Source organism: Cydia splendana, chromosome 1, assembly GCF_910591565.1.
Source record: "Cydia splendana chromosome 1, ilCydSple1.2, whole genome shotgun sequence".
Classification (NCBI taxonomy): domain Eukaryota; kingdom Metazoa; phylum Arthropoda; class Insecta; order Lepidoptera; family Tortricidae; genus Cydia; species Cydia splendana.
The window spans coordinates 5434211-5452576 of NC_085960.1; the positions used below are offsets into that span (position 1 = coordinate 5434211).

The window sequence follows — 18366 nt, forward strand, 5'->3', positions numbered from 1 at the left end:
CTAATGAATTGATTTTCATGTTGTACAAAAAAAAAACTTTATTTTTTCTTTATAAGGTTTACTCGGGTAATTCCGAATGTCGAAAACTGTCGGATAATTCCGAAAAGAGACTTTTATTATGATGGAATTAAGGGTGATTTTCATCTGAATTTCGGAATTATCCGACATTCGGTAATACCCGAATACACCTTAAAACATTATTAAAAGTGTAGCAAAAATTATAAAAATGTATTTAAAATGTATTTGTATTTTTTTTTAATGTATTTTATTAATTGCTTGATTTGGTCATGGTTTTCATAACCCTACGCAGTAGCGGCAGCGATGACCCAGTTGTTGTAGAGGTTCAAGCGCGTATTTATGCTGGGGTACCAGCCCTGGGCGCAGCCCTGGACCCACGAGTGCACGCCCACGATGTACCCGTCCACCAGCAGGGGGCTGCCTGAATCACCCTGGAAAAAAACCGAAAGGTTCTGCAAACAGTTCTAAAATTGAACCTAAACGTGACAACCATAAACGTTTGTCTATTTAGTTTGAGGTATCGTTTGGTTACAGTGGCAACATTATTACTGTCGGACTAGGAACACTCCGCAAGCTTAGGTATCAATATATCCATAAACGAACAGATACTAAATCATTTCTTAGGGTAGGGAAGGATAGTATCCAGCAGTGGAACTATATTATCTGACGCCTGATATCTGACACAAAGCTCAGCTTAGACCATGTTGCTAGAAATGAAGCCTATCTCTTTGTATCTATGGCCTACGTCTACTGGAGTATGGTGAGACGATGGTGAAGCTTGTGAGGTAACCTTCACTAATATGTCCTTACCTGGCACTGTCCCCTGACGCCAACGTCGAGCCAGCCAGCGCACACCATGTTGCTAGTGATCGCGAAGTCGAGCTCGTTGTATCTATTAGCGCAGGTCTGCTGAGGTATCGTCCAGATCTGCACGTGGCGAAGCTCTGAAGATATCGTCTCTGGGTCACCACTCTGAAATTATAAATATTTTTTCTGTTAATTCTAAGGACTAATGTGTAACGACTATAACGGCCGAACTCGCAGTCTTGGATAGAAAGTATGTAGTATATTCACTAAAGTAAATATTTTATTAAGATTATTAGAGTCTGTCTGAGGAAACTCTTGAAGTACTTAACACAGTGTTGAGAGACATATTTTAATAGGATTTGAGTTGATTTGACGATTAGGTATAGTAGCAATCCTACAATCTGTCACTACAAAATCTGCGCAGAATTATGCATATAGTATTAAAAAAAAATCATGACCAAGAAATCACTTACTGAAAACGCTCCCCATCCTATAGCCCAAACTTGCTGGTTGTCAGAAAAACTGTAAGCACCGCCAGAAAGCGATGCAGGCTCAACCAATCCCGGAGTAAGATGTATATTGAGAGTGGTTCTCAACACGGCGACGTCATTGTCCCGAGTGGTGGGAGAGAAGTTGGGGCTGGCTGTGATGGTTCTAATGAGGTAGGTGAGGCCGCCGCGGTTGCTGTATGTGGAGCCGACGCGGGCGCGCCACCAGCTGGCTGGGTCTGCCCTGGAACACGGAGTTGTTGCTTAGGCACACCGTCATCAATGATATGGTTGAATTGAATATGTTGATGGAAGGTTGAATGAGGTTTGGTTTCGCAAACTTCACGTGTAGTTTAAGATTATAAGTTGCGTTGTAATGAAAGGATTAACTGATAAGACGCTTGTATGTCTTAGTAATAATAGCAGTTATTAGCCAGCGGTTATATACTTAGTAACAGAGGAAAGAACAAGTGTTAGAGACATATTAACTCACATTTATAGACGGGTCTAACGCGAATTTTATTACCTTGATTTACCGACGTTTCGACACAGGTTTCACTGGTCGTGGTCGCGGCTGACCAATACAACGACATAACACAATACACAATATATACAATATATATGCTGAGACAATATGACGTTGAGAATGAGGATTGTACTGCCGCACTTGCGCTAGAGATGCTACGAGTCATAGATGACTAGTGACCCACTATGGGTACCTACCTTAGGGTTGTAAAAAAACGGTTTTTTTTCTGACTTGAAAAAAAAACATGAAAAAAAACCGTGAAAACAAACCGGTTTTTTCTGGAGTACGTTTTTTTTTTCAAAAGTATGAAAACTCAAAATTTGCAAGGCAGTTAATACTTTTATACGGTTGTTTTACTTGTTTTAGACTTTATGTTTACCATTAAACCAATTTAATTTAACAAATTTGATTAATAACAACATAAATGAAATCTGTAGTGGTAGTTATCGCAATTTACTGTTGGCAACACCAACGCCTCTCGTCGCCGCATCGGGGAATTCAGGGATTCCCCAAAAATGACTTAGTTTTAAGTTACTTATATAAATAAATCACGAAAAACCGTTATTGTGGCATATTTTTGTTCATCTGAAAAAAAACCTAATTTAGAAAAAAAAACCATGGTGCCAGGTTTTTTTTCATGTTTTTTTTATATTTGAAAATAAAAACATTTGGTTTTTTTTCTATTTGCAACCCTAACCTACCTACCTACTAACACACTAGTACTTACTCTCCATCGGTATAAAAGTAAGAAGCAGCCAACAATATGGCGTTTGCAGTGAGGATGGAACCACCTCACTTACGATAGAGATGCTATGAATCATAGGTGGCTAAAGTGAACCTCTGTGGGTACTAACTAACCCATTGCATTAGTACTTACTCTCCATCGGTATAGAAGCACGAGGCGGCCGACAATATGGCATTGGCAGTGAGGATGCTACCACCGCACGAGTGCGCGTAAGTGCCCGCGCCGACGTTGGTCAACAGCGACGTCGCAAACGGGTACTGGTCGATGGTCACTGCCTCGCCGCCCGCTATCCGACTGCTTGCTAGAATATTTATGAGTTTATGAAACTAAATAGCGCTTGCATAAAGCGCATGTAACTGATATAACGAGTAAAAAACGATATATAAAGAAGTGCGCGGATCCTTGGCTTGAAAATGTGCCAGAACGAGACAGCGACAACAATGTTTTACAATAGGTATGTTAGTCTTGTAAATCTTACCTCTGGCATCAGCACCTATGAGCAACAGACTAATTAACACTAAATCTATCATTATTACTCCTGTAGCACACGCCCCTACTATACTTACAATACTATACATTAGTTAACAGTTATCTTCGTTATCAAAAGAAATATCTACTGAGTTTTCGTGATAATTCGGAATTTATAAGCTGATAAGTGCTAATCTTTGTCATATGAACACAATAATGGTAGTTTGATCCTAGAACCCTAAAATTAGTACATCCATTGAGCACCGGTAAGTAAACGAGCGGTATGGCGTGCGCGTGAGTCTTCTAAACCGTATCGTATATTCGCATTAGCCTGGCTCGAACCAATCTGTCAGTCCCTGATGAACGAAATATCTTATCATGTTCCTTAGTACCTATTATAACTAGTAAGGATCGTATTAAAACTACTAATCCAGTTTTATAAGGCATACCAAAGCGGACTTTAGCCTGAGCCTTATAGGAAGCAATCGAAATGTCCTTTAAAGTTTTCTTTATTTATACCGTTTTAAAATCTAAAGCAGATGTGCGCTTACGCCTGTTTATTTCAAATATTGCGATTTAAATGCACATTGTGCTAATTAGGTGCGGAATCTGAAGCGGTTATCACACTGGATCGATTCGCAAGTCGCTCTGGTGTTTGAGCGAGACAACGCTATGCGCGTATTATAGCGACATCCCGCTCGCGCATTGTAGCGACGTGAAAATCGCATCCAGTGTGATAACCGCCTGAAGCACACAATGCACGTGGGCGGCGTTTTCGCTAGATCTGACCGCCTAGCATGTGCACGCGATTCCTTAAATATTTAGCGTGACTTACATATGCGAATTACATAAATAATATGCAAGACAGCGCCAGTCATGCCAGGCAGTCTGGACGTATATTATAATGGTAATAAACACTTCAGCCAGCCTGCTACTACGAAGATGCACAAAGATGAATTCAAAATCTGCTTATGGAGTGCTGCCGGCGTATTATGGATGGTTTTAATAGCTGTCACTTTTTAACACCGCGGGAGTGACGGACACCGTTTTATCACGCTGTTACGTAGACAAGAACGACCATATTATCCATACTGAAGCACTATGGTAGTGCTTCGACAGTTGGTGATTTGAGTGCCGACTGGCATCGCCAGGTTCTAAACTCCGTCCAGTAGGTACCTGCCTACTTTATAAGGCCGAATTTGATTTATAGATAATTGACAACTCCCTTAGCGTTTTAATGAATAGTAATAACTAATACTAAATAAAACTTATTAAATATACGACTTAAATTAGAGTTGCTAATACAAATGCTCCTCAGGTCGCCTTCGTATGAATTGGTGCCCAGAAGGCTGGCATCGTTATTTTCTTTTTGAATGGCCAGGGTTATCCGTTGGCTTAAGTAGCTTCCAGCCCTCCGGTTACCGGACGCATCATCAGGTGTTGAGAGATTTCTCTGAATAATATCACATTAGCAGAGAAATCGACGAACATACTTACTTTCACATTTTTAATATTAGTAGGGATAATCACCTGAGGAAACCGGCCTAATCTCAATAAGGCCTAGTTTCTCCTCTGGGTTGGAAGGTCAGATGGCAGTCGCTTTCGTAAAAACTAGTGCCTACGTCAGTTCTTGTGATTAGTCGTTAAGCGATTAGCATGTTTTGTTTGTAGGATATTTACGGCATAATTACCACTTCAAGAGATCGGACGTTACCAGTACAATATGAATCTTGAAGTATCGCAGTCTGCTATACGCTTAGCGCTTAGCAGTAGGTACTAGCACTACGAGTATAGTACCGCCAAATCAGGTATCTTAACTATGGTCCAAATTCAAATTCCAGTAAAATATGTATAAGTATTTATCAAATTATGATGAGTATATTATAATATAGAGAGAGCATTAGTGTATCTATAAGCTCCAAAATAAATGTAACGAGTACAAATCATAAATAGGCTCGTTAAGAATCAACGTTAAAAACTGGACCATAAGTTGTACTTAAGGACTATAGTCACCTGATTTCACGGTACTTTCAGGTTTAGGACGAAGAAGCGAGTGTGTCAACGACCGCGGTGTAGACTAATGAGAGATAAACAAGGGGCACGATGGATCTCACAAAGCCATAGTGAGATAATCGGTACGTGACTGCTCAAACCCACCGATAAGTAGATTATAATTGTATTTTTATACTTATTAGCTACGGTTAAGGTATGTAGGTACTTCCATATCGAGCAAATATATAATTTACCACATCATGGTCATCCCATGGTGTGGGTATTCGGCAAGAATCTTACATATACACGGTGGCCAAAAAATAAGCGCATTCCCATTGCCAGGGAGGTTTTGAGATTATACTGAGCAACTTTTACTATGGGAAATGTATGAAACAGCCAAATTTCTTTACGCGATTTCGGGGTTGATCTAGCTTCTGCCCGCGTTCGTCTGCGTAAAATTATTATTTTCGTGATAAAATCTACCCTAAATATACTCTTCCCTGGGACTGAAATTTAAACTATTTTCATTCCATCTAAATCTGTTCAGCGGTTTAAGTGTGAAGAGGTAACAAAAATAGTTACTTTCGCATTTATAAAATTTACGGACTGGTTAGCCTTGGCTGCCTGCGTCTGATTTGCTTTTATTATGTTAATAAGTACGAAAACGTCAGTTAAAATGTAGTCCTAAAACTAGGCTATCTTCCACTAGGAAATCACCACATAACTTCTTTACCAGCCGGCTGCGTTAAGTGAAAGACCAATAACACTGCTATTTTTAAGAAATACTACCTTCCATTGACATAACAAACCCTAAATAATTTAAGGAAATCGGCCGTATTATGCGTTTGTTTTGACAATTGTTGAAATTCCAAACAAAGTGTTGGTGTTCAGCTCTACATTTTTTACATACTACATACCTATCTGCGGTATTCGATCTAGAAAATAATCAACACGTATACAAAAAGGATCGTATTTATGTATGGAGAATCATTGGGATAATGTATTTTATTAGAAGACCCACAGTAATGAAGGATCCAATTATGTATAATAATAATCATTCAGACTTGGTAATATTTATGTACTACTAGGTACCTACGTCCAAAATTCCATCCCTCCCTCTCCCCTTTTCCTCTTATTTATTAGTATGTAAATGTATTCTTATTGCCGTTTTGGATATAGGTATGTGTTACTTGCAATAAATACCTAAGCTAAATCGCTTCACGCTCCGCTTCCGCTAGCACTAAGCCCGGGGCCTGCGATTGTTTGCTAAGCTATAATTGTTTGTATAAAACTGTCAGCTTTGAATTCATCGCGCCAGTCAGTAGACAAACTACAACAAAATGCGGTGGTTCATACTCCTGTGCGCGGCTGCGGTCGTCAACAATGGTTAGTTTACAGCCGGTGTCCAATCCAGTCCAAACAAAGATTGTTGCTTGTGACATTTGTCATGTTGTGATAGTTTGATAGAATTAAAGGTTGAAGTGATCATTCAAAATCAAATCAAAATCAAAAAATATTTATTGTATGGTTATGGGTGGGGTTTAGGTACAAAGGTGGTACAAATTATTGATGTTCTCCATATCCTGCCTTACAAAGGCGGCGTTTGATTGTGAGTTTAGACAAAGCGAGTTTCACTTGTTTAACTCATATTTACAACTTTTTTACATCGACGGCTTGAACCTTCCTACTTAACTGTCTACTTACTGCGAGCAACTTTGTTTTCCTCGCTATGAACAGTAAAGATGCGTTTTTTACGCAGATTGTTATAATTATAGTGCTGAGTCCAAATTCAAACTTTTTGGCATAAACGAAGAATTTTTAGTAGTAGCTGCTAATGCGAACAGTTATATTAGGTACTTATATCTATCACACTAGACCAAAGTTCAAAATCGCTCAAGAAATTTATTGCCCGGACCATTTTCAGCTAACGCCCAAAACCAGATTTGGGAATTAAACAGCGGCCTAACCGACGTGGTCGTCGGACCGGATACCGCCGTCCACTGCCAGCTCACCAACCCCTCTGGCAGCCTCGCCTTCGATGACTTCGGGCCGTGCAGGGTCAGCATCGACCGGGTCACGGAGCAGCACAGTGGGGTGTGGACCATGAGCATAATTCAGCAGAATAATGTGTTGGCTGTACAGCAGAGTTTTACTGTACAGGTTACTTCTGCAGGTTAGTGTATTACCTGACCTGGCAATTACTGACCCGTGTTTGCGTTTGAACTTTGAACGTCATGCAGGCAATGTCTTGGTCACTTCTGCTGGTTCAGTATACTGCCCTCCTTAGCCGAAAAGCGCTAAGTATCTCAATAACAAATGATTTTAGAAAATGGAACTATCAACTATATAGAAACTAAAGCATAAGTTAGCATTGAATTGTCTTTTGAGATCGCTATTTGGCTTAGTAGGGCAGTGTTGTACCTACTAACCTATAAATTAAAGGATTATCTTTTATATATTATTCACCTAACTAATGGTCTAAATGACCCTTACGATATTGACAATAATATTATTGTCATCATGATTACTTCCGTTATTTTCTAAAGCAATTTCGATTCCTGATTGCGATCTGATACCATTTTGTATGTGAAATTAGCAAAATTGCTACAACATAAAATGAAGGTCACGATCATGATAATGGCGTGTTATTTATTATGATTAGAAAAATAAATGGGAAGCAATAAAGCGCACTATTCAAGAAACCCAAAAGTAGGTTGTGCTATATTGCGTCTTTGAGAAAGTTACTTGATTTAAGCTTAGGAATTAATGCACCCTTGAAATTAACGGAAATAAAAAAAACACGGTGTATACTAATGTTAACACTATTCGTCTGTTACCTCTTCTTTCACGCTTAAAGCGAAAAGTCGGGTGAAAAGACGAGTATTTAGCATAAATAGTAAAATGATGATCATAGTAGAGAAGCCCATTGGCGTTAACTCTCTAAGGTTCCTTACTAACAGAATACATTTTCCAAAAGCTGCAGACTCCAAACCCACGGTATCAACGAGCGTGCAGCAAGACAAGCCTCTAATAATGCTGGCGTGCTCCGTGGTGAGCGCTGACGTGGTCACAGCCTGCGTGTTTAGAGACCCCTCTGGTCGGGTGCTACAGGCTCGCCAAGGCGTCTCTGAGGATCGATACAGCTTCATTGAAAGGTGTGTGTTTCTACGATGAATCTGCTAAAATTTGACGAACAGTATAATTTTACTTAACAATAGACAATAGGATTAGCCGTCGGGCTCTATTAGAAAGCTACAAACTATACCTAATAACTATTTATTGTCGAGCTAGAGTGCTAGAGGGTTCCCATCATTTAGTTTCTTTCATTTCAAATTCCGGTTTGTTAAGAAATTTATTCACTAAAAAAATACGATATTGTTCTCGCATATTTACTACTTGTACTGTTTTCTTAGCTCAACCGCCGGCGTGCAGAGCTGCGGCATAGAGATCAACGGACCCCTGGCTTCAGACCTGGGCCTGTGGCGCTGTGACCTCCAAACCAATACGGATACCTACTTCGGTCATCTCTCCGTGCTGTGCCCCTGGGCCATGCAAGACCCTGAAATAGCGGCGTCTGTTATCGCAGGTCGGCCTTTAAGGAATTTCCATTTCTGTTTGTTTGCTTCGGTATATTATCTAAATACTCTATATAACTATGACTAACTAATAATTGTGATAGAAGAAAGCGTCTAGAAATATATCTTTGAAATACCTAGCAACGTCACAATGGCCGAGTTTATAAGGCATGATGTAGCCTGCAATCTAACAACCACATTTGTAAGAAAGAAATGCTGAAAAAGATTATAGATTGCAAGTTATTTATACTTGTAGAACATTACTAATAACTGCTGCCACTCGTTTAGTTCTCTTTCTACAGAAGTTTATAATAAATCTTTTTCGTCTTCTTATAGTTCCCACTCTGACCAGTCAGACCAAGGATCAGGTGGTGAGCGAGGGAGACAGTGTGACTATGTCCTGCTCGATCCAGACCGCCATACGTTATTGCTATTTCCGAGCGAGAAACGGAACGATCTTCAATGTAAGGCCTGGTAAGTATTTTACTACTCCTATTCAAATAGAATTATCTTATTGTAGCATTTTTCCGTATAGTTAGTGCAAGATAATTAACGACTTACGCTATCTATGCGAATAACAATTAGGATAACCAATAAATGCAAAACAAATGAAATGCAACATAGCTAGGTAACTAACAACTAAGTACTACGATAGAACCTTTACATAGGTGTTTGATGGCTGAGTTGTGTACCCATGACATACCTGTGAGGGTCATCCTATGCAACGAGACTTATTTTTTCCTTTTATTGTGACGTAGGTCACCATCTCACCATTCTGATGTAATGAACAATTTGTTCCACAATATTGCTAACTATCTTCTTTCTCATTTTGGTGTATTCGCAGTTGCAACATAACGAGGCTCAGACACCACTTTTTACAAAAGAAACTGCCATCTAACTGTTCGGCCTAGAGGTGTTTTCGTCATCGAAGAACAATTGTCGTCATGTCAGATGATAAGAATATTTTGATAAGTTTCAAGTAACTTAGCCACAGTATTTTTGCGGCCCTCTTACAGAATTTAAGGAAAAACTGTCGGAATGACTTATGTACTTAGTGTACATCACCATTATCACCGTAGGTACGGCATTTTGTCACATATTACAACCTCTTGCATTCTAGGTATGACTTCCTCTTCCATGGAGTACGTCGGCGCCAGTCTGGAGGCCGGAGAGTGCGGCGTGCGGTTCCCTTCGCTCTTAGCTACTGATAGCGGTACTTGGAGCTGCCACGTCGGCTTCCCAGACAGCAGCGAGGATGAACAGCACGTGCAGTTCTCCATTCAAGTACAAGGTACGATAACTTGGTGTCCTCTTCATCCGGAGTACCTACGTTGGAGCAGGAGAGTGTGGCTACGCTTCCCTTGGCTCTTAGCTACTGATAGCGGTACTTGGAGCTGCCACGTCGGCTTCCCAGACAGCAGCGAGGATGAACAGCACGCGCAGTTCTCCATTCAAGTACAAGGTACCCACATTTAACGTGGCCTCCTCTTATATGAATTTTTTTCTATATTAACAGGCAAATTTCTATATTTAAAACAAAAAATCGTTTGAACATTTGGGCTTATGGGGAAACGTGCGTGATCCTACCTACCCTTTCCACCCACCACTATCCACCTAGACTTTTGTCATGGCAGATATATGTATATACCTAACTGTATATTGGCATAATTTAACTTTTACAAATGTCACTAGAAAGCTCGGTAGGCACGTTGTCAGATACTTTAAACTGTATAGTAACCGCAAAACAATCAAGTGCTGAGTTAATTTCTCATTTCAGAACCGATATCCGCTAGCCAATTCGTGGAAGGCAACGAGTTGGTGGTAGAGGGAATAGTCAATGGACATCCTGCGCTCGACTACTGCAGATTCGTCCGCATTGACGGACAAGGTATGTTACAGTATTAGACTAATGATAAGCAAAAGTAATATCTTAATGAATCTTATATACGCCACCGTGGAATCGCCGGTGTTCTATTGAATTTATCACAAGGATCGCACGTTAGACTGTGACATGACTGTACTTTTCTATGACACGACAGACGATCACGTGATGCTTACCACAGAAAACGATGCGCCGGAAGCTCCGGCCCGGACACGGCCCGGTATAACGTGAGTCATCTTTTAAGGTCTCTGCCCACTACACCGTATCATACCATGACCGTGCTGTGAACGTATCAGGCACGGAAGGTAACGCGATACGGATTACTATGCCCACTACACCGTGTCCACATTGTTTCATATCCGTACATAACGGGTTTAGTGCCCATAGTAACCGCGTATCATCCCCATAGCATCCGCCTATAATCCCCGTAGCATCCGCGTTTCATCCCCTTAGTACCCGCGTTTTATTCGTGAGAGCAAGACTCATCAGAAAGAGCGAGCGATTAGTTATTATATTGGTAAGAGCGAGCAAGAAATATAGCAACGCGTTTATAACGGGCTTAGAACGGTCACCATAAGCGGTTATAATCCGTATGCTCACCGTTTCGCCGCCTGCACGCACCGTTGTGGCAATTGCGTGCCGTGCAGGAGCGTTTCGGCACCGGAAAAATATTTATAAAATTTTTGACGGTCCGTGCATGGCACGCGACGGGTAACCGGGCTAGTGGGCATAGTCTCATAATTTTTAATACAAAGAATATTTTTTTGCCTGACACGTTCCTACTACGGTCATGGTATGATACGGTGTAGTGGGCAGAGACCTTTAGTTCCAACTTTTCCGTTCCATCGCCGGGCATCACCGTTGAGATAGAGCAGTGAGTGAGAGCATTCGAAGTGATTTGCGTCAGCATTGGACTGCTTAGAAATGGAATTCGCTCGTACGCTGTTTTCCCTGATACTGAAATACGATATAGGCGGTCTAATTACAACGCTATATAAATACAATTGAACCGCTAATACTCCAACATGTAACTCATTCTCATAATTTTCTTACTTCCAGGATTCACTTCTGAGAATGTACCAGCCGGTTACACCGACAGCAGTGCTCTCAGCCAGGGTCATTGCATGATCCGCGTGGCATCGCCCACAATTCTGGAGCACCATCCCTGGACCGTAGTGGCCAAGGTCCAAGGCCAGGACACGGAGCTGGCACAGTCCACCGACCATACTATCGAGATGCCTCCACCAGGTAAACAGTGTCACCTCTGAGTACGTGATAGATTGCTACTTAGATCGCAGGTCTCTCAGTCAGGGTCATTGCAAGATCCGTGTGGGTTAATCGACGGACATTTGTACAGATAGTGCATTTATAACCCTTTACCATCGTATTTACACGGAAATATACGATCGTGTCATGCTATTTCAGTCAGTCTCAGTACAAAAAGTACTGATGTTGACTGAAGTAGCATGACAGATATGAACGTTTCCGGTAAAATAGTCAATGTCACTCAACAACAACCATTAAACTTACCATACAATTTAAGGAACGTTTTAACGGGGACATACTGTTTGCTGCAACCGATGAACCGACCCTAAAACATACAACAAGCAACTTTGTAGTCTCTTATAAACTGTAGCCATGACTCATTGATCAATGAAGATCAGCGCTGGAAGTCGCCAGCAACATGCTGAGATGGGGCCATTTCGTGACACTTTATTTTCACTATGTTCCTTCTATGTAGGTATGTCTATTGTCTATATGTTTACGAATAAAAACTATTCTATTCTATTAAATATTCCTTTCTCGTTCCAGGTGGCCCCTTGACTTGGTGGATATACGTGTTGCTGGTCGTGACGCTGGTAGCGCTGGTGGCCGCATTCGCCTTCAAACGCAACCGCCGCTGGGCCGCCGAGACCGCCGCCGGCGTGCGCGATAGCTTCAGGAAGAACAAATATCCTGAGCAGGAGAAGCCACCCCTACCAGCCTAATAGACCCTATATTTGAAATACGGGTCTATGACCCGGCATTAGAAAAAGTAAACTGACAGCTTCGGGCGTGTACAGACAGTTCATATTTATTTTCCATCGTTTTTTCACGGAATCGTACGAACGTGTCTTGCTATTTCAGTCAATCTCGGTACAAAAAGTACTGAGATTGACTGAAGTAGCATGGCAAATACGAACGTTTCCGAGAAAATACGATGGAAAACTATTCTGCACTACCTACACCTGTGTATTTCATGAAATAATTAGGACGTTATCAATAGGGAAAACGATCCAATCCACAAAAATCTGTCAATAGAATTTAAACTTTGTGTCAAAAAGAAAAGTCATTAATTTAAATGACACATTTTAGAGGATGGATTCTTGTCGTTAAATTACGCTCGTTAGTAGTTCATAATGCAACGCGGTGTTACCGTAATACATATAAATAGTATATTTAATTCGACTTTTAGTTATTTAATTGAATGTTTACAACTGAATATGAAATACCTATGTTTAAAATTATATTTTTAATACAAACTGCTGTCATATTACTCTTCTTAATACTTCTGGATGTCATTATAGCCGGCTCAGATTTCTCTGCCACTTTGTATGTATGTTTTTGAATATATTTAACTGTGATAAATAAATAAATAACTGTGTAAACATAATGCAAATAAATTATTTCATCAGAAAACTATTTTGTATACAAATCCTTGGTTCTAACATGTTCTTAATTTAATGTAATGTATAGGTACCTAAGTAAAATCAATGAATCGAAATAGGGTAGTGTACTTATACCCAATCAAATCAGCTATAAATACGCTATAGGCACTAGATATCATATAGATAAATTAAATTTTATCACAGCGCTCATAAAATCAAATATACGGAAATACACAGAAAAAAAAACCACCCAAACATGTTTTTTGTGCTTTTATTTATTGTCATTTTAAGGAAACCAAAGAAGGAGTTGGATTCCATGACGTCACGCATGCGTTGTCATACTTCTAATTTCATAGGACCATTATTTCACATTTCCAAAAAAGTACCTGATTTGACTGGTTTTGTAACATACCTACCTATTAAGAGCCCATCAACGTGCACACTAGCGCCACTGCTAAATAATCGTGATTATTTAAACATAAAAACTAGTCTGATTTATTCAAAAGGTACTTACTTAAATACACAATACAGTACGTAGCGGCCCCCTTTTTTAAATACCTGTCGTTAAATTTAAATAATCACGATTTAGCATTGGCGCTACTGTGCACGTTAATTGGCTCTTAAGTATTGCAGGTTACTGAGGGGCTACCGCGAAAACCGAAATTCGCAAATTACGGGGATCTTTCTCTTTTACTCCAATGAAGGCGTAATTAGAGTGACAGAGAAAAATGCCCGCAATTTGCGAACTTCGATTTTCGCGGTTACTGCCCTGTACCTACGGTCGAGCTCACAGACATCTTTAACTTTACTTTATTGTCAGAAGCACGTAAATATATCTTTGGCACGTTGGCTTGTACTTAAAGATGTTTGTAAACTCGACTGTACCTACATATTGTTGGAATCAGAGCTATAACCGCGAAAATCGAAGTTCGCAAATTGCGGGCATCTTTCTCTGTCACTCTAATTACGCCTTCATTGGAGTAAAAGAGAAAGATCCCCGCAATTTGCGAATTTAGGTTTTCGCGGTAGGCCCTCAGACTCTTGATAATTAATGACGATTTCGGGTGAGTAATGTAAGTAATTCTAGACATTTGTCGATAAAGGAAGTACCTGTAAATAAGACTCTGAAGTGTTTCTAAAGCGATAACAACCTATAACGGTGGGCACTCGAGTATTTGACGGAAAAGTCCGGAATTCTAAAAGACTATGAAAACATTCGAATTTGTCGCCATTTCTAAAATTGTGTAGGTAAGGTGCAGGGGGGCCAATTTCGACTGCGGGGTAATTTCAACTAATCGAAATATCTTCCATGTTTTATATTGTTAACTGGAGTGCCCAGGGGATGCAATCCAAGTTAAAAAATTTATAGCATATAAACTAAGTCTTTGTACATTTATTTATATTTAGAGTTGGGTTTAGTTTAATTAAACGAACAAAAGATGAAATATTACTGAACCATCTGACTGATACAAAACTGGCAGCTTTAGCGCTATTTAAAACACGTTTTTTTTTCGACAACTTAGTAATAGGTATAGGTACCTAGTATGTCGCTGATACATTTTGGATAACTGCATACCTACATACATAGCTGTGGCCCTAGTGAAAAAGGGTACAAGTCACGCGCAGCTTAGGTGTAAAAGGGAATAAGTGTTACGTGGAACTTAGGCCCTTTTACAACTGCGCTGCCTGAGACTTTTGGTACCTATCGAAAAGTGATTTTCTCACAATTTCCATGTTTGATGGCTGGATAAATGCATTCAACGTTCCGACAAACAACGTTCCTTGTTATTTCTGATTAGATATTAGATTAAACTTGATTTGAGGAACACTCAATAAAGCACTCCAGTTATTGAATATTATGTTACGATACAAATAGTCAAAGACAAGCAACGTTCAGGCATTGTTACACTTTGACTCGGGCGGGGCCGGCTGACGGAACAAGATGTTTGCACATACTATTTTTACCACCATTTTCCTGGGGTTGAGCTCTGGTTTGTACCTTTGTTTTTATAATTTACAATAGGTATCGGAAAACTGTTAATTTTTGCCCCGACATGTAAATTTACTCACTGAATTATTTATGATTTAACAATATATGATTACGATGTAAGTATTAACGGATAAAACCGTTATAGTTTCAGGATAGTAAATCATGCTTAAATGTTTAGTAAATATTAGTAATATTACTTGAGACTCGTAAGGTAAAAGTACTGGTGCTCGACGCGGTCCCAGTACATGTCATCTTGAAACTTAAGTCATTGTCAATAGAGATGACAGCAAGGTGTCATCTATTGGGCATTAGCATGACCAGCACTAATACGTTTACCTTACTATGTTTTACTGCGTTGTTTCACGATCCCGTTTAGGTGCCATCATCCAACCACGCGTATCTTCAAACTCCTCGGCGGCGATTCAGCGTTTTCCGTTCACCGCCGCCATCTTGTACGGCCCGACCGGGTATTTCCGGCAAGTCTGCGGTGGATCAGTGCTCACCACCACTGCGGTGCTGTCGGCTGCCAGCTGTTTGGATAACCAGGGGAAGTAAGTAACAATAACGCTGTTAATCTGAGGTGCAATCGTCCAAACACGCGTAGCCTCTAGGGCTTCCAAATACCGGACTTCTTTCAATACCGGTATTAATACCGAAACTGTCTTCATCAATACCGGGATCCCGGTATTGACTATGAATCGTTTGGATTTTTTGAGTTTTATTAAAAAAGGCTCTCTGTAACACCAGATATGTATGTCCCTAGCTTAGGATATTAAACAATAATCGCCATCTACAATGATTATCATTTCACCCTCCAGGTTGGCAATCATTTTATCCATCTTGTTGATTTCACCAGTCACATTTTTAGTTCAACCTAATAAACCAGCCAACTATATTCAAATTTGCCACCAAAAATTAGTTTGCCATACTACAATTCCTTGCTCATTTCTTTCTACTTTTTTAATATAATTTTAAGAACGAATTATATTAATATCATATCCTGAACATCAACATTCATCACCAAATTATTTATCTAACGCATATGCACAGATCTGTTTCAATTAAATGATCTTCTTTAATTAAATGGGCAAGTAATCTTCTTGATAGTCTACCAACAAGGCAGAAATTTAAAGTTTTCAATAGTTGTATAATATCAGTATTAACTTACGGTTGCCAAAATTGGGGACTTACAGAAAAGCATGCAGCACCAAAAACTTAATGTGTATCAAAACTATATGGAAAGAAGCATACTTAATATAAAACTTAGAGACGAAGTCAAATTGTCCATAATCAAGGCAAAATCAAAAACAAAAACAATAACTAAAATAATAAAAAAACAAAAATGGCGCTGGACAGGTCATATGATCATAGAAACCCTAGATAAGTGAACAAAGGACCTTGTAGAGTGGTGCCCAAGATATAATGAAAGAAAGAGTGGTCCACAAACGTTTAGTAAATGGATGCAAACAGCAAAAGAAAGAAACAAATGGAAAGCTATGGAAGAGGCCTACGTCAAAGGACGAGTTGAAGTTAAAGTTATGAAACCGAATTAAATATACTATGTACCAACTAACTTCAATAATAAAGGCTAATTACAATATTCTTGATACAGCCGAATTTAATCATTTGATTGGATTTTAAACGGTAAAATCGGCACATTTTCCTTGTTTTTGAAAATACCGGGATCCCGGTATTGCATTAAAAAATACCGGTATTGAAAAATGCGTTTAAACAGACGGGATCCCGGTATTTCGGGATCCCGGGATCCAGGTATTGGAAGCCCTAGTAGCCTCCAACTCCTTGGCGGCGGCGGCAAGTAGCCACAAAAGCACTAGGTATAGAAGATTGTAGTGTCATAGCATTTCGTTAGGTACTTATTTCGTGTACAAGAAGATTTTGTCGCTCTTTGAACAATTTATATATCCCGATAAAATGTTAGCTATGTATCTACTACTACCATGGCGAACGCTCGACTAACGTCCACGTATTTTCAGACCAAACCCAGTATCGCAGTACCGCGTCCGCGTGGGCTCGGCCCAGCCCAACGCTGGCGGCTCCGTCGTCTCCGTGCTCCTGATCACCCTTCACCCGAACTACAACTACCGAACTCTGCAGGCTGACATCGCTGTGCTGCGGGTAGCCACGCTGACGTACTCAGCAGCTGTGCAGCCAGTCGCTGTAGCTGGGGCCAACTATAACGTGTCAGACAATGATTCTGTGTTGGTGATAGGATGGGGACAGAATCAGAGCGTAAGTTTCCCGTACCGCTATCGCTATACTCGTAGCTGAGGTCAAATATTACGTGGGGAACAACGGTACAGTGTTGGCGGTAGGTTAAGTCGTGATATGGCAAATTAATTGAAAGCCACTTGAAAAATTCAATGATAATTAAGTATAGATTAAATCAACAGAAAAAGAAAGAAATTTTGAGGTGCAGTTGCACTTTCTGATCATTACATTTCAACTCTGGAACCGTTTCGCCTCCAAGCTTGAAGTAGGTATTATAAATCCATGCATAGGACAGCCTTTTGCCAAGTTTCAATCATTGCGCTCTATGTAATCAATAATATTCCAGGTGTCCGCAGAACTCCAAAACACTCTCCGCTACGTCCAGCAGAACATCGTCAACCAGTCGTACTGCAAAGCCCTACTAGGCTACGAAGGGGTAAACGTGACTGAAGGCATGTTGTGCACGGGACGTGCGAACGGGGAGTTCTGCGGCTCTGACTATGGCGGGCCGGTCGTGCACGCGGCGAACAACGTGCTGTTGGGGGTGGCTGCGTACAGCTACCGCTGCGGGGAGAGGCGCTACCCCAGCTTGAGCACCAGAGTCTCGGCCTATACGCACTGGATTGTTAATACGGCCAAGTGATTTGATAGAATTTTAAAAGAATGGTAATTTAACTACTTACAAGAATTTGAAAATAAAATGTGGTTTTATTGGTTATGTGGATTTAATTTTTTTTTACCTTCTACACATACATAGGTACCATAAACTAGTGGCTCTGGGAGCTGTAGACGTCACGTAATGTTTAGAAAATGTCAAAGTGGAAAATACTTTGCTCGTTATCACAATGGGCCATAGGTTTGATAGGTATTTTTAATTTTTTAAATTTAGTTATCTTAAATGTAGTTAATTTTAGTTTTATATTCATATTATAACACTTATTAATCTTATTATACTTACACCGTGTTTTTATTGAATTCCGTTAACTTCAGGTTATGGT

General features: G+C 40.1%; 3 protein-coding genes across 3 annotated transcripts; 2 read left to right on the forward strand and 1 right to left on the reverse strand.

Annotated features, from left to right (window-relative positions):
* Positions 1-263: 263 nt before the first annotated feature.
* LOC134797349 (trypsin, alkaline A-like) lies at positions 264-3114 on the reverse strand. The gene is made up of 5 exons (XM_063769948.1): positions 3063-3114; positions 2717-2885; positions 1299-1557; positions 829-990; positions 264-449 (listed from the first exon to the last, which is right to left on the reverse strand). The coding sequence occupies exons 1-5, from the start codon at positions 3112-3114 to the stop codon at positions 303-305; spliced, it is 789 nt and encodes a 262-aa protein (XP_063626018.1). The 3' UTR covers positions 264-302.
* A 3211-nt stretch (positions 3115-6325) lies between these two features.
* On the forward strand, positions 6326-12507 carry LOC134790194 (uncharacterized). Its single transcript, XM_063761027.1, has 9 exons — positions 6326-6430; positions 6969-7217; positions 8022-8199; positions 8458-8630; positions 8956-9093; positions 9740-9910; positions 10397-10507; positions 11561-11749; positions 12314-12507. The coding sequence occupies exons 1-9, from the start codon at positions 6385-6387 to the stop codon at positions 12487-12489; spliced, it is 1431 nt and encodes a 476-aa protein (XP_063617097.1). The 5' UTR covers positions 6326-6384; the 3' UTR covers positions 12490-12507.
* A 2501-nt stretch (positions 12508-15008) lies between these two features.
* Positions 15009-18084, forward strand: LOC134790128 (trypsin, alkaline C-like). Its single transcript, XM_063760921.1, has 4 exons — positions 15009-15140; positions 15516-15690; positions 17134-17389; positions 17715-18084. The coding sequence occupies exons 1-4, from the start codon at positions 15092-15094 to the stop codon at positions 18009-18011; spliced, it is 777 nt and encodes a 258-aa protein (XP_063616991.1). The 5' UTR covers positions 15009-15091; the 3' UTR covers positions 18012-18084.
* Positions 18085-18366: the final 282 nt, after the last annotated feature.

Bases quoted from the DNA above. Each gene is read 5' to 3' on its own strand.
- LOC134790194 (XM_063761027.1), top strand. From the start codon at position 6,385: ATGCGGTGGTTCATACTCCTGTGCGCGGCTGCGGTCGTCAACAATG. The intron at 7,218-8,021 runs GTTAGTGTATTA...ATTTTCCAAAAG, and splicing joins TGTACAGGTTACTTCTGCAG to CTGCAGACTCCAAACCCACG. The intron at 9,094-9,739 runs GTAAGTATTTTA...CTTGCATTCTAG, and splicing joins GATCTTCAATGTAAGGCCTG to GTATGACTTCCTCTTCCATG.
- LOC134797349 (XM_063769948.1), bottom strand. From the start codon at position 3,114: ATGATAGATTTAGTGTTAATTAGTCTGTTGCTCATAGGTGCTGATGCC. The intron at 2,886-3,062 runs GTAAGATTTACA...TAAATATTCTAG, and splicing joins CATAGGTGCTGATGCCAGAG to CAAGCAGTCGGATAGCGGGC. The intron at 991-1,298 runs GTAAGTGATTTC...TTATAATTTCAG, and splicing joins TAGGATGGGGAGCGTTTTCA to AGTGGTGACCCAGAGACGAT.
- LOC134790128 (XM_063760921.1), top strand. From the start codon at position 15,092: ATGTTTGCACATACTATTTTTACCACCATTTTCCTGGGGTTGAGCTCT. The intron at 15,141-15,515 runs GTTTGTACCTTT...GATCCCGTTTAG, and splicing joins TTTCCTGGGGTTGAGCTCTG to GTGCCATCATCCAACCACGC. The intron at 17,390-17,714 runs GTAAGTTTCCCG...ATAATATTCCAG, and splicing joins GATGGGGACAGAATCAGAGC to GTGTCCGCAGAACTCCAAAA.